The sequence below is a fragment of the Taudactylus pleione genome, unplaced genomic scaffold (genome assembly GCF_031769625.1).
Source record: "Taudactylus pleione unplaced genomic scaffold, aTauple2 ptg000166l, whole genome shotgun sequence".
NCBI lineage: Eukaryota > Metazoa > Chordata > Amphibia > Anura > Myobatrachidae > Taudactylus > Taudactylus pleione.
The window spans coordinates 276,163-291,664 of record NW_028284568.1 but is presented as its reverse complement, the minus strand read 5'-3'; the positions used below and the strand labels follow the sequence as shown (position 1 = coordinate 291,664).

General features: G+C 47.7%; 1 protein-coding gene across 1 annotated transcript in view; it reads left to right on the top strand.

The window, feature by feature from the left end:
- Positions 1-15,502, top strand: part of DYNC1H1 (dynein cytoplasmic 1 heavy chain 1) — a 148,583-nt gene that overhangs the window by 94,223 nt on the left and 38,858 nt on the right. The window contains exons 49-59 of the mRNA XM_088475206.1: positions 2,125-2,298; positions 2,417-2,536; positions 2,678-2,798; positions 3,520-3,715; positions 7,116-7,233; positions 7,614-7,829; positions 7,914-8,126; positions 8,261-8,388; positions 8,670-8,823; positions 8,915-9,061; positions 9,133-9,283. Coding sequence (XP_088331332.1) covers positions 2,125-2,298; positions 2,417-2,536; positions 2,678-2,798; positions 3,520-3,715; positions 7,116-7,233; positions 7,614-7,829; positions 7,914-8,126; positions 8,261-8,388; positions 8,670-8,823; positions 8,915-9,061; positions 9,133-9,283 — 1,738 coding nt within the window. The remainder of the gene's footprint in view (positions 1-2,124; positions 2,299-2,416; positions 2,537-2,677; positions 2,799-3,519; positions 3,716-7,115; positions 7,234-7,613; positions 7,830-7,913; positions 8,127-8,260; positions 8,389-8,669; positions 8,824-8,914; positions 9,062-9,132; positions 9,284-15,502) is intronic.

The following is a 15,502-nucleotide window of genomic DNA, read 5'->3' as shown; positions in this document are numbered from 1 at the left end:
ACACCTCCGACATCGCTGCCCGACTGCGAGTTCCTCCTTGGTGGTTGATATACGCCACCATGGTGGCGTTGTCAGACTGCACCTGTACCGCCCTTCCGTGAAGAGCGGGACCGGACGACTGGGCGAATCAGATGTCCCGGCGCTCAGCGCTGCTCAGTGTGGACCTGTGACTGGGTAAAGCGGGCAGATTATACAGCTGCGATGGCAGCCTGAAATCAGATTAATGTCGGCAGGCTGCGAGGGAATGGCTGTTATCTGCTTCCCCCATAATAACGGAGACGGGCTGGGCAGGAGAACGCTGTAGTGCCCTTTCTTCCAGCGCTGCATTGCGGGAGGCACCTCCCCCATCCCTCCTTGGTGAAAGGAGGCAGCATTTGTCAGAGGGGGCCACAGGAGGCTGCTGAGCATCTGTGGTTTGCCATGGACTAGACAGTTCAGCACCCTAAGACACTCTAGCTATCTTCTGGCCTCAGATGCTTAGACTTATTTTCTTCTTCAGGATCCAAAGGGTGACATTGTGGTGTAGGTGGTGGAAGAGACCGGACACCAAACAGTTAAGCTTTTGGATTCCCTGAATGCTCCCCTGCAGGTGTATCTAAGCTAAGGCAGGGTCACTGTTTTACATAACCACTTGTATTTGTGAAAAGCTGTCACATCATTGGTGGTTGACCATTGCTCAGTGCGATATCGTGTGATTTACTACCCTGCAACTATGTCTAGCAGAGGAATGGGTAGCAAGCAATCTCCTGCAGCTGTACTACTCTCTTGCAAATCCTGTGCAGCAGGCTTAACTGAGGAGGATTTAATTCAGGATGGGCTATGTGCAATGTTTTATAAGACACCAGGCCATTCAGCCCCTGTGTCATGCCAACAGTAACGCATCCTGAGACCATTCATGTGTGAGGTTGCTTCTCAGCCAAGGGAGTGGGATCACTTACAATGTTGCCTAAGAACACAGGCATGAATAAAGAATGTTACCAAAACATCCTCCAAGAGCAACTTCTCCCAACCATCCAAGAACAGTTTGGTGATGAATAATGCCTCTTCCAGCATGATGGAGCACCTTGCCATAAGGCAAAAGTGATAACTAAGTGGCTCAGGGAACAAAACATCGAAATTTTGGGTCCATGGCCAGGGTACTCCCCAGACCTTAATCCCATTGGGAACTTGTGGTCAATCCTCAAGAGGCAGGTGTACAAACAAATACCCACAAATTCTGACACACTCCAAGCATTGGTTAGGTAAGAATGGGCGGCCATCAGTCAGTATGTGGCCCTGAAGGTGAGTGACAGCATGCCAGGGCGAACTGCAGAGCTCTTGAAAAAGAAGAGTCACCACTGCAAATATTCACTCTTTGCATAAACTTAATGTAATTGTCAATAAAAGCCTTTGACACTTATGTAATGCCGTAATGTTACCTCAGTAAACCATAGTAACATCTGACAAAGGTCTAATACACTGAAGCAGCAAACTTTGTGAAAACCAATACTTGTGTCATTCTCAAAACTTTTGGCCATAGGTGTGTGTGTATATGTATGTGTGTATATATATATATATATGTATGTGTGTGTGTATATATATATACACACACAAAAATTGTTATTTTTTTCTCTATGGACTAATATGGATATGCTGACTCCTTTTTTTTTTTTTCTATCACGTAACATATGTGTTTGCACTCCGCGTTGTTGCTATTTTTAAGAGTGTGCTGCTGGTCTCATATGTACTGCGCTACATATATATATATATATATATATATATATATATATATATATATATATATATCCCCTCATCTTAAAAATCACATTTGTTTCCCTTCTTTCTTCTAAAAGAAGATTCAGGTGTATAAAAGCTAGAACGTCTCGATTTAAAGAAGTTTTATCCATCTGCTATCGTCAGTTTAAATCGGTCAATCCTAACTATATATATATATATATATATATATATAGATAGATAGATAGATAGATAGATAGATAGATATATAGAGATAGATAGATAGATAGATAGATAGATATATAGAGATAGATAGATAGATATATAGAGATATATATAGAGATATAGATTATAATCTATCACAGACTTTTTTTTTTTAAATATTAGTTCTGACTAAAGTTGTGATTGCAGGCAAATACCCGTCTTGCCAAGAGAGGAGGCCGGACAATGGCCATTACTCCCCGTCATTATCTGGACTTTATAAACCACTATGCAGATCTGTTTAATGAGAAACGCAGTGAGCTGGAGGAACAGCAGATGCATTTGAATGTCGGTCTGCGAAAGATCAAAGAAACTGTTGACCAGGTTGGTGAATGCTTTCCTAACATGGCGTGCCTTTCATAAATAGTGCCTGTATATTCCATGCAAAGACTTCAACACTGACATGTAAATGACCATCGTAAGTTTTCTTACATGAATTCAGGTGGAAGAACTTCGCCGTGACTTGCGGATAAAGAGCCAGGAACTGGAAGTGAAAAACGCAGCTGCCAATGACAAGCTGAAGAAAATGGTGAAGGATCAGCAAGAAGCAGAAAAGAAAAAGGTAATTGATCTGGTCTGCTGCTGAGATGGTAACGTGGTATGGCAGAGCGGGCTTGGAAGGAATGTACGGTACCTACAGTGTGTGCAGGCCAGCTGCCCTCGACACAGAGAAGGAGGTGACCATGGCTTTGTGTTCCTGCAGGTCATGAGTCAGGAGATTCAGGAACAGCTGCATAAGCAACAAGCTATTATTGCAGACAAGCAGATGAGTGTGAAGGAGGACCTGGATCAGGTAGAGCCTGCTGTCATTGAGGCTCAGAATGGTAAGTCTGAGGCAATGTCCTCCTGCAGTAAATGATGCTGCTTGTGGTGTTTCTGCTGCACTGATTGCCCAGCGTCTGGTTCCTTATCACTTGCCCAGCCCTGACTTAGATGGTCAGTGCTCACATAGAGGACCAGCCGTCATTGTATGGCCACTTTCTATGTAACTGGTGACCTCTGGATGGTCTGTATGCTGGCTTAGGAAGCTTTTCTCTTCCGATACTGAGTAGATGTAACCCAGATACACTGCACCTGGCTGTGTCCTATTGAAGATGGGCTCTAGTGCTAAGCTCATGGGGTCTAGTCTGAGATCCGCTTTCCAGCAGCTCACCATACATTCACTATTCACCATTACATAGTGGTGAAAATGTCCGATAACCTTAATTTATTTTTTAAAGTGCCCAAGAGCGTGACCCCCTTCCTTCACGTTAGCATGCGGCCCTTCTTCCTGTCAGCGTATATGGAAGTGTCTTAGGTGGGGGCTCGCTAGCGTTCTAGATGTGCAGAAGCATGCTTCCTAAAATGACAACTTGTTGTTCTGATTTCTAATGGTAATGTGTATATTATAATGTAGCGTTACTTTGTGATTGCTCATGTTACCTAAATGAATTCTCTAATCAGATTTCCTCCCTGCTTTTTTGTCTCTTGTCCTCCGTGTGTGCGTCATGGCTCTTCCTTCTCGCTCTCTCCCTGTCCTTGATCTGGTTTGATCGCCTTGGTTAGCTGTTAAATCAATAAAGAAACAGCACCTGGTAGAAGTCCGTTCTATGGCTAATCCTCCAGCAGCAGTGAAGCTGGCGCTAGAGTCCATCTGTCTGCTGCTGGGCGAGAGTACAACGGACTGGAAGCAGATTCGTTCCATCATAATGAGGGAAAACTTCATCCCAACTATTGTAAACTTTTCCGCTGAAGAGATCAGGTGAATAGATAAGTTGCTGACGACTGCTGCTGCGGGAGGGGGGGGAAATTGTTCATAGTGGTAGCTGAATGGGGTCTTTACAGGACATGGCAACCAGCCAACATGGAATTATCCCCATAGACCGCTCAGTGGGGGCAGCCAGTATTCCGAAGAATCAAGTAACTAGGGGCTAGTGTCTACAATGAGGCTTCACCTTGGGCTTTGTGTCAGGGAGGTCACTGAATCCTTAAAGGTATCCGTATGGAACCTTACACCAACACTTACAGGATTAAATTTCTGGGCGAGATCAGGTAACCATATAGGAGACGCCAGTGGTTTTGTTGGAAGTGTGCTACTAGCTAGTGGTGGGGGCAGTACCCTTCCAGTGACACCGATGGGGTCTCCTTCCCCATATCCAATCCTGCGAGTGTCGGTGTTCAGGTTCCGTCCTTACAGGTCCATGTCACCAGTCTTCTGATTCCTTCCCAGAACTTATGTTTCTCCCCAGCACCTCAGCAGCAGTCGTCTCTGTACTAACCCTGCATTAATGTTAATGATGTTCTCACCCCCCCCCCCTAATAGCGGTGAGCTCTATAAAGAGACAGCACCTTGTTGAAGTAAAAGCCATGGGCAACCCTCCTGCCGCTGTAAAACTGGCCTTAGAGTCTATCTGTCTCCTTCTGGGAGAGGAGACCAGTGACTGGAAAAAGATCAGAACAGTTTTTCTCAGGGAAAATTTCATCACCAACATTATCAACCTAAATCCAGAAGATCTAAGGTATTTGTAATCTCGGTCTCCATCTTCTGTCGCGCTGCTGGAGCTCTGTCACTAACGGCGTCTTTCCTGTCTCCCCCTGACCGTCTGTCAGAGGAAGAAATCGCTTCGTTTTCCAGCCCTCCTCTTGTTCTGTCTTTGTAAACCCAGTTTTTCTTTTCATATTAAATTTTTTGGCTTAAATAGATCAGATACAGCCCCAAAGAAAATAACTAGTTGCATTGCGCACTTGTGGCATTTGTCACTGATATCCAAAGGCAGAGGACTTTATAGGGCCAGGGAAAGTATAGCGACTGGCAGAAGAGTAGGCAGTCCCGTGATGAGTGAACAGTAATTCCATCAGCGCCCTTCAGGAAGGATGAAAGTGAGAGGTGAGGAGAGGGTGACAGGAGGCTAATGGGAAAAGATATCGTGTAGAATGGAGCCTATTTTGGAGGTGAAGCAGGTGACCTAGCCAAGGGTGGAGATGGAGGAGGTGGGCTGGGGGTGTGCTTGGAGGACTGTGAGGAAATGACTGAGGGATTGGAAGCAGTACTATTAAAGAAGTGATTGGAAGGGATGCTTGGCAATGCAGGTAGCAGGTTAGTGTGATTGCCACTGATGTGAGGCCCGTTGAAGGCTAAGTCCGGGGCAGAGGTGTGGGTGCAGTTGTAGCAGCAGGAATGGGTAGTGATGTGGAAGAAGAGTCCAGAGAGGAAGATTCCGGGTTGCACTAGGTGAGGAATGAAGGTGTCTGGGAAGAGGCAAATAGAGGAGATGATGGTAAGTGAGAGATGGTGCAGGCATGGAAAAAGATTAGATCACGGGGTGGCTGCTCCAGTGGTAGAGATGGAAGCCCATTGTGTCAGACAATTCTCCAAATACCTAATCTCTAAGCCATGTAGGGAAGGTGCCAGATATCACGGCAGAGCTCAGCCTGTAACTTGATGCTCTTCCCCACTGTAGACTGACCATATCTTTGTCAGAGCGGGGGTAATCCCTGTTATGCCGCTGCCCTAGAGGCAGTGCTGTTCGGGGGACCCTGGTCACAAGCTGTGGTACCAGTGATCGATCTCCTGAACACTTTCAAACATCTGGAGCAAGATATGGCTGGGGAGGCACGGAGACCAGGTCTCATTGAGCCACTCCGTTCTGCATATAGACAGGAACCGCCGCTGCCACAGCAGTAGATTTGGAAATTGAACAGTGTTGAGATGAAGGAAAAAGTATAGGAAGCACCGTAATGAACGTATGTGCCCTGTCTGTGTTCTAAAGAATACAAACGTTCCCTGCAGCCTGGAGGTGTAGAGGAGGGAGGAGCTTGGACTGGCGGGTGTAGAGGAGGGAGGAGCTTGGACTGGCGGGTGTAGAGGAGGGAGGAGCAAAGACTGGCGGGTGTAGAGGACGGAGGAGCAAAGACTGGCGGGTGTAGAGGAGGGAGGAGCAAAGACATGTTAAAGATTTTTAAAATGTCAGAGTCCTAAAGGATCTTTTTCTGTACTTCTTGGTTTTGTGTCCCACACTGAAAGAGAGGATTGAGATTTAAAATTTCTAAATGAGTTCATATAGATTACAATATATTAAGAGCACAGAAATGTATGTAATGTTGGGTCCTATACACTCGTTTAAAAAAAGAAAAAAAACTTAAGTGACGACAGGACCATGTACAATAGGAAGCAGTAAAGGTACCTCATCGCACCACCATCGCATGGCCACCTACACCTACACTAGAAGCTCTTTCCATAGTAGCAGATGCAACATTTAATAATGGCTTTAAGCTGGTCAGTAAGCTGTGGCTGCTGGGCCCTGGGTCCGCATACAGGAAAGCCTTCCTCACTGTTACAGTAGCATCTGTGTAACACAAATTACCAGTCTAATACTTTCAGTGGTGACCATGTAAGCCCACGTGTCCACAATGCAGGCCCTCCATAGCTACCTGTGGTGATTACAGAGGCATCGAGTCATCCGCTATGTCTCCAGCTCTGATATAAATATAGCCCATATTATGGCTGACTACACTGGGCTGATAAGGAAAACAAAATAAATCTGCTGTATTCCTTCCTTATGTAGCATCCAATCCATGATGTTCTCATTGACTGAAACTTCACTCAGGAATTCCTATAAGCTGTGAGGTTTTGTTGGTAATAACAGCATTAGGAAGGAAGCTCACTCAGGAATTCCTATAAGCTGTGAGGTTTTGTTGGTGATAACAGCATTAGGAAGGAAGCTCACTCAGGAATTCCTATAAGCTGTGAGGTTTTGTTGGTGATAACAGCATTAGGAAGGAAGCTCACTCAGGAATTCCTATAAGCTGTGAGGTTTTGTTGGTGATAACAGCATTAGGAAGGAAGCTCACTCAGGAATTCCTATAAGCTGTGAGGTTTTGTTGGTGATAACAGCATTAGGAAGGAAGCTCACTCAGGAATTCCTATAAGCTGTGAGGTTTTGTTGGTGATAACAGCATTAGGAAGGAAGCTCACTTAGGAATTCCTATAAGCTGTGAGGTTTTGTTGGTGATAACAGCATTAGGAAGGAAGCTCACTCAGGAATTCCTATAAGCTGTGAGGTTTTGTTGGTGATAACAGCATTAGGAAGGAAGCTTAGTCAGGATATTCAGTCTTGTACCGTGTAACCCTGGATCTTTTCTCTTGGATACGGTTTCGGTAGTGATGCCATCCGGGAGAAGATGAAGAAGAATTACTTGTCAAATCCAAGCTACAATTACGAAATTGTAAACCGGGCTTCCCTGGCTTGTGGACCTATGGTGAAATGGGCCATTGCTCAGGTAAGTTACCAGTGCAGTCTGTCCGTTCTCCAGGAACTGGTGGCATCTCTGAGGTGGGGACCTCCGAAGGGCATATTTATTAAGAATAGCACAAATAAGGAATTATTTTTTTTTAGATGTATGCATCATCCTATTGTCTCGGACACACGGCCCCTGATGAACGCTGTCATGGCGATAAGCTCATACGATCTCTTTTCTACAACATACGTTTTAAGGCACATATTGGCTGGATAAATATAACCCTCCATCCCTCAGTGATGGCACTAGTTCCTAGTAAAATGATAGGCTGAACATTGCCTCATGCCTGCAGTTGTTGCTTTCTCTGAGTGAATGGATTTGATATCATTGTATAACCATAATACATGTGTATCTTGTAACAGCTGAACTATGCAGACATGTTAAAACGCGTGGAGCCCTTGCGAAATGAGCTGCAGAAACTGGAAGATGATGCTAAAGACAACCAGCAAAAAGCCAATGAAGTTGAGCAAATGATTCGCGACCTTGAAGCCAGTATTGCGCGGTACAAGGAGGAATACGCAGTCCTGATCTCTGAAGCCCAGGCCATCAAAGCTGATCTGGCCGCTGTAGAAGCCAAGGTGACATAACTTGTTCCAGCGTGTTCCCATTGCTTGGAATGAAAGCCTTGACTTTCTTACAGAGCCTGAATGTCTTGACTGCAGGTGAATCGCAGCACAGCGCTTCTGAAAAGTCTGTCCGCAGAGCGAGATCGGTGGGAGAAGACCAGCGAAACCTTCAAAAACCAGATGTCCACCATTGCTGGTGACTGCTTACTGTCGGCGGCATTCATTGCCTATGCTGGATACTTTGACCAACAAATGCGGCAGAACTTGTTCACCACATGGTCCCACCACTTGCAGCAGGCAAATGTCCAGGTAATACATGGATGACCCCTTTTCTTCCTCGCAGTGGGGACACTGTGTCCTAATGCTGGTGTAGGAGTCTGCTTGTTAAATCTGCTTGCTTTGAGTTTACTTTCTCTCCTCATTGCTATTTGATTTTTCTATAGTTCCGCACAGACATTGCAAGAACGGAATACCTGTCTAATGCAGACGAGAGACTTCGCTGGCAAGCCAGTTCCTTACCTGCAGATGACCTGTGCACAGAAAACGCCATCATGCTGAAACGGTTCAATAGGCAAGTAGCTGTCTGTGTACGTAGAATGAGGCCGTGCCTTTCCTCTATGTGCTGTATTGGGCACAGGACTACCTCTCAGCATTAGGTCCCAGTCTCTGTAGGCTGCAAACCTTCCCCTGCAGGGAAAATCCAGGGCTCTTGCTGCATCAGGTGGTGATGAGCCTTGGTTGTACCCTGTCTCTGAGACCATTTAGTGTCATTATACGTGCTTGAATTGGCAATGCGGTTGGCCTCTGTCCATGACTGGTGATGAAGATCTTACCTCCTTTCTGTGCATGTAGGTATCCCCTCATCATTGATCCATCAGGTCAGGCGACAGAATTCATCATGAATGAGTACAAGGACCGTAAGATCACCCGCACAAGCTTCTTGGATGACGCTTTCAGAAAGAACTTGGAAAGTGCTCTCCGTTTTGGTAACCCTCTTCTTGTCCAGGTGAGCGAGCTAGTGATCGGCTGCTGCCTCTGTACAGGTCGCCCGCTGATTCCCGCAGTGTGCAGATAATCACTTCTGCTTCTCTCACCAGGATGTTGAGAGCTACGATCCCATTCTTAATCCTGTTCTGAATCGGGAAGTGCGCAGGACTGGTGGAAGAGTACTGATTACACTGGGAGATCAGGACATTGATTTGTCCCCATCATTTGTCATCTTCCTTTCCACCAGAGACCCCACAGTACGTAAAATCCTGCACATAACTTGGTGCTAAATGATGATTCACTACTTACACTGTTTTGTTCTGTTAAGGTTGAGTTTCCGCCAGATCTATGCTCGCGTGTGACGTTTGTGAACTTCACCGTGACGCGCAGCAGTCTGCAGAGCCAGTGTCTGAATGAGGTCTTGAAGGCAGAAAGGCCGGACGTGGATGAGAAACGTTCAGATCTTCTTAAACTTCAAGGTGTGTGTCCAATTCGTTATTGCTGGGAGTCTGCAGTTCATGGGCTAAGAGCCCAATTACTGCTGGATTTTCAGGCGTTTGTCAATTTGTCTGCACACGGTGCAGTCATTCATCTTGGGAATTGCACCAACAGCCATGAGACAGTGACATCACTGAGACGTGAGCTGGATCCACCTATGTTCATTAGCATACTTTGTACCTCATGCCTCAGTAATGTCACTGGTTGATTTGAACCCCGCAGACAAGAGACAGTTGGGCAGTAACCCCCCGATGAGAGTGAAATACTTCCCTAGAGAGGCGCTATACCAGCTGCAGCTTCCTCTGAGGAAAGAAACAAAGTGTAGAAAGGATTAAGGCGCCTGAACTCTATCAGAGCTAACCGTCACTAAATGCTGCTCCCTCTGATAGGGGGAGAGCCAACCCCAAAACCACAAGGACAAAACAAAGAGTGCAGACAGATTGAAGTAAAATTCTAATTTTAGAATAATTTAAAATATAATCCACATAAATATCACTAGAAGTATGTTGCACACAAATACAATTAAAATAACCCCAGGTACCACTATAAAAATGTCACATATGGAACTTTGAAGAATTTAGATTATATTTCTACTTCAGGGTCCATAGGGGGTCCACAGGGTTGACCTTGGGGTATAGGTTGGGAACCAAATCCGGGCACCACGCAGTTAAAGCTTTTAGCTCCCAGGATGCACTTGGGTCCACTCTCCCTATAACCCCACCCCCAAGCCAGAGGCACCTCAGTTTAAGTTGGTGCCCGGCCGGAATCGGGTCACCGTTTAGTGCAGTGGGAGCTGATTAGCAGCCCCTAAGCTTTATTTTTTCTAAAGGACAGAGTTTTTTATTTTTCCTTTGGATTCTTCAGAGCGACAGCGTCAGACTGTCCATAGGACGTCTAAGCTGCCGCTCCGTCACCCCGCTGGCGCTGAGACGCCAGTACAGATCTGGGGATCTCAGCGGGACCCCAGAGTCTGTACTAGCCGGACTCTGCGGGCGCCCAGGACTGCTGCCGGATCCACGGGGAGCAGGTAAGGCGCGGGTCACCGCTTGCGGTGATCCGCGCATTTGAAATGCAGTCCTGTGCCTCCGGTCTCTGGGGACAGACCGGAGGCGCCGGCAGTGGCGGCGGGCCCCCCATACCCCGTGTGTCCACTAGACCACCAGGGACTTAGTGTTCGGTGCAGGGAGCCGGCGTCCCGGGGGTTAATAGCCGGCCAGGGGAGACAGCCTTCCCTGTTACAGCGGCTCCTCCCCTCAGTTCAGCGCGCCTTTCAGTATCTATAGTCTGGCGTCGCTGAGCTGCTTCCTCCGCGGGCCACGCTTCTTCTGAGGTCTCCAGCGGCCATTTTCTCTGTGGTGCAGCAGAGATCTCTGGAGATGGCAGTTGGTCCAGTCCCCCTGCGTACCTCACCATCAGGTCAGTGTACACAGCGCTGTAGCCTTCCCAGACACTGAATCTGGGTAAGTTGCATGCAGTGTAATAGTGCAGTATATTATATGACATGTTTATGTATATATGTATATATCTGCATTGTATGTGACTTATGCTAGTGCTGACTGTACTTTATTCTCTCACCTGTCAGTGTATATCTATCCCTTTCCTTATCTGCCCTAATACAGCTGTACTTGGGGTGGTTCTGAGACCTCACAATTATATACTTGTTAATATTTGTGAGGTTTGTCACATACTGTTGCGTGCTGCACGTTGCCATATTTTGAGTGGAACTGTGTGTTGCATACACTGAAAATGGGTCCCTGCAGCTAATTTTTAGTTTCAGTCAGGACCAGTATAGCGCTGCTTGATCACAAGGCTTGGTCAGATATGTCTGACCAGGAGATAGAGCGTTATACTGCACCCATTTTTACTATCCTGCAAGCCATGTGCTGCAGGTGTTAGTGCGGAGGATTTAACTCTTAAAGGGTTCTGTATGTGGCGTCATCGGGTGCCGGCCCCTTTCACGACCCCCTTGGGCGGTTTGTTTTCTCGGGATCCTCTTAATTGCGGATCGCCGGGCGGGCCCCATTGTTGTACCTCACTTGGGGTTACTTCACCATACTGCCCTTTTCATCTCAGGGTATCTCGCAGTTTCTTGCACTCTTCGCCTGTGACACAGACTACCGCTCCCTACAGGGGTTTTTCGAGTATATGAATTCCCCCTGGTGCCACAATAGTCTGTCATGCCCCTTGCAGGGATTACCACAACAGCCACCCTGGGTGGATGTCGTTTTTCTATGAAACGCAAATTGGCGTGGTTGACGCCCTGTGGTTACTTCCCACTTGGCTCTACCGTGAACTGGATACTGTTTTGGGCTCTTTCCCTCTTACACGGGGGGAAGCCTATCTCAAGTATTATTATCCCTGTTTTAGGGCTGGTAGCAGGTCCATTCTGCACCTGTATCATACACCCTCAGTATTACGTGCCTTTTGGGTCCCTGTTGCTGACTAGCGGGTGGATCGCATGGCGGGACTCTGGCTGTTGCCAGATATGAGGTATTACAACAGTGTTTGGTCTCCTGTCCCAAATTCCCTGAGGGTCATCATGAGCCCCTCCTGGGGTGGATGGGCGTGTTACTCGTCGGATTACAGACGTTACTACGCATCCCATTCCTGCGTGGTCGGATTCTTCTGATCCGTAGGTGGTAACTCTGCCTGAAATCAGTATACTCGCTTTCAGGGGTTGTTACCCATCCTACCATGGCTATAGCATGGTTGGTTAATACTATTGCATACTGAGCTGATGCATTTGTAATGTTTTTTCCCCTCCAACACGTCTGGGGTTCAAATGTATTTGGTTGCTCACGTAATATATGCAGTTGTCATAGGTGGACATGCCTATATTGGATACCAGCTCCTAATTTTCAGAGTTCCGGCTGCGACGGTATCCTCCGTAATACCCTATGGCTGCGCTCTGGGAATGCAGAGGTGCAGATACCATCTATAGGGTATATCTTGTTGGGTCCTGACCTTGACAGTGGCAGTACAAATTTCCCGCCGTCAGCTATGCTCACTACGGGGCCTCAGACTATTAAGTCTTTTTGTCCTCTGGGTCAGCCTAAAGGTCTGTTTCTTCATAGACTGTCGGCCTTTACAAGGGCCGACATATCCAGTTCCGAGCAGACCTGGACTGCCAGCCGATCCTGCTTCTGAACCTACGGATATATCGTCAGCCTGACGAGACAGGCCTACCACTGGGAGATGGCGATTTCTCAGTTTGCCCGGTATTAGTGTCTAGTTGCCGCGGCTACGTGGGTAGGAGGGTACGCACTCTCTTTGCTCAGGCGGCCTATTTCCATGTGATGGTACGCAGGCCCTTATTCGGAACAGGGCCTTACAAATCCAGAAAGCTATACAGTTGTTGCGGTAAGCGGAGCTAATTGGGCCATCCCCACTTTCTCAGCGAGGGACTGGTTGTTCTGCTTTCTTTCTGGTGCGGTGGCTGAATGGTCCTCTTTGGCCTATTCTCTGTCTCAATTCCCCGAACCAGTTCCTAAAGCTACCTGGGCTCAGGAAGCAATCCCTATGCTCCATCATACTATGTTTGGAACCTGGGGACTTTATGGTATCACTGGATATACAGGACGCGTGCCTACGGGTACTTACAGAGACCTTACCTCAGCATGGACTGAGGTTTGCTGTATCACAGCACTTACGATTTTTCGGGCTCTGCCTGTTGGGACTGCTCTCAGCCCCACAGGGGTTTACCAGCGTTTTGGATTTTCTGACAGTTCTTCTGTTCAGTATATCCCAATGCTCCTGTACCTGGATGGCCTCCTGCTCTTAGCAGGATCACCGGGGTACTTTACAGCCGGGTCTGACTGACTGACAGGGGGGTTGACTGCAGACGTTTAATCAATGGGGAAAAAGTCCTCCCTGCATCCCTCTCTGGGTATTCTTCACCTAGGAGCCCTGCTGGATTCTCAGAATCTGAGAATTCTTCTGGCATAAGACGTCATCTCCACTCTTCCATTAGGAGTACATGGATGTCTGCGCAGTCGACATATGTCTTTACACTCTGGGATGCATGGTCCACTATTCAGTGTCTGCCTTTGGAAGGGTGGAATGGGCTTAGTTCCATTCCAGGCCTTTCCATAATTGGCTTATCTCCAGATGGAACAAGTTATTTCTGTCTGATCACTGTTCAAACGATGATGCTCTCCCCGGAGGCAAGTCGGTCCCTTTTCGGGTGACTATGGCCATCTCGTCCAGGGTATTCTTTGCTAAGGACAGTGTCTGGTTCGCATCCATTTCAGTGCAGTTGGATGTCTGTCGATTCCACCCTGTCAATTAACTGGTTGGAACTTTAGCCTGTCTTGGGCCTTCACTCTGGCATAACCCTTGTTTCCCGGTGAACCTGAAAAAGTTCAGTCCGACAGGGTCAGAACAGTGGCTTCCTTTTTAGCAATACTGTTCGTTGGGTGGCAATGTCAGGTATGTCATACATTCGGACATTGTCTGAGGGTCTCCTCCCGACCATCTCGACAGTGTTCATTTCAGGTGCTTTCCATTGGGAAGCGGGAGTCCTCAGCCGTCACGACGTGCATCCAGGGGACTAGTCTCTTCCCCAAGAGAGGTTTCATCTCCTGGTGAGCAGGGGGGGGGGGGTTCCTCCTGAGGTGACCCTCATGGCCTTCTGACTCTATCACACTATGGTGTTACAGTCCAACTCTGGGGATTCTGAAGCAACCTTCAGTGACTCTTTGTCGGTGAAGTAGTTCTTCCAATTTGCGTACCTGTGTTCTCCGGTCTCCATTCTTCCTCGAGGGAAGTGTTTCAATCGAGACGGAGATGCTTTCCTGCTGGTGGCTCCTGATTGCCCCAGATGTCAGGGGTACTTGGTTTTTCGGAGTCTCTCCATCGATACTCCATTCCTGATGCTTCACTGCCCAGACCTGTTGTCTCAGGGTCCTGGGGTTTGTCTTGGACCTGGGTCGTTTGTCTTTGACTGCGTCCCTACAGTGGTCTTACGGCTTCCCTGGCTTTGTCATCGTTGGAATGATTAGAGCACATGGATCAGTTTTTGCTGGGACCTACCACAAACTCTGGCAGCCATAATTCTTATGGTATTATACCTGTCGATATGATCCTCTGGTATCCAGGATTTCCAGATATTCTGGCATTCCTTCCGGCTGGCTTGGGTTTCACCCTCGGCCTGGCCTTCCTGACAGTGCGGATCTCTACACTGTCAGTATGATTAAGATATGGAATTGCTCCGCTCTGGTATCCAGTTCATCCTTTGGAGTGTTTTCTGGATTATGCCTCCATTTGTCCTCCCTAGGGACTCCTTGGGAGTTAGTAGTGGTTCTTCGTTGACTCCGGGGAAAGTTAATGGAACCGCTGGTTGTGATTGCCATTACATGGCCTATTGCTTTGGCTTTCTCTCTTTCTCTCAGGGAGTTTATATCAACCAGGTGAGTGTCGGAATTGGGAGCGTTCTCATGTGGCTCCCTCTTCTGGAGGGCATCTTGTCAGGGTGTGAGTTGCTCTCACCCTGTGTTTCTTCTTAGTGATTTTTAGGTTCCATATTATTCTGGAACTTATGGTGAGGCCATTCAGTCCCCGGTCTTATCGGCTGGTGTGGCCTCATTGACTGTGGTCCGGCCTCTGTGGATTTATGTGATCCGTTCAAGTTCCTGACGGAAATCGGACTCCTTATTGGTGGTCTGAGATTTCTGGTTTTAACAGGAAAGGATGGCCGGCCTATGGCCAAATGTTGGCTGGACGGCCTCGTATGTCTTCTTCAGGGGCCTACCCATGGGTAGGCCTTTCTGTTGTTGATGCTTGTTTTTTCTCGGGCCATGTAACCCTCGTGGGTGGCTCGCTGTGGCGCCTTGGCTGTTTTGCCTTGCTAGATGGCCACGTGGTCTTCTGCCCACACCTTTTTAAGGTTCTAGGCATTGGTTTCCTTTGCCTCTCCGGATGCTTCCTTTTTGGCGGCGGATTCTCCTCTCAGCACAGGAGCGTCCACCCCCCTCCCTTGGTTGAACTGCTTTGGGACATCCCCAAGGTCAACCCTGTGGACCCCCTATGGACCCTGAAGTAGAGAACAAGAGATATGGTAAGAACTTACCTTTGTTATCTCTGTTTCTACGAAGTCCATAGGGTCCACAGGGCGCCCGCCCTGACGCACCTGGCTTCAAATGGGCTGTGTGGCTGGTCACCGGTTTTCCGTCTCCCATTTCTGTGAGTATGGTTATCGAGTG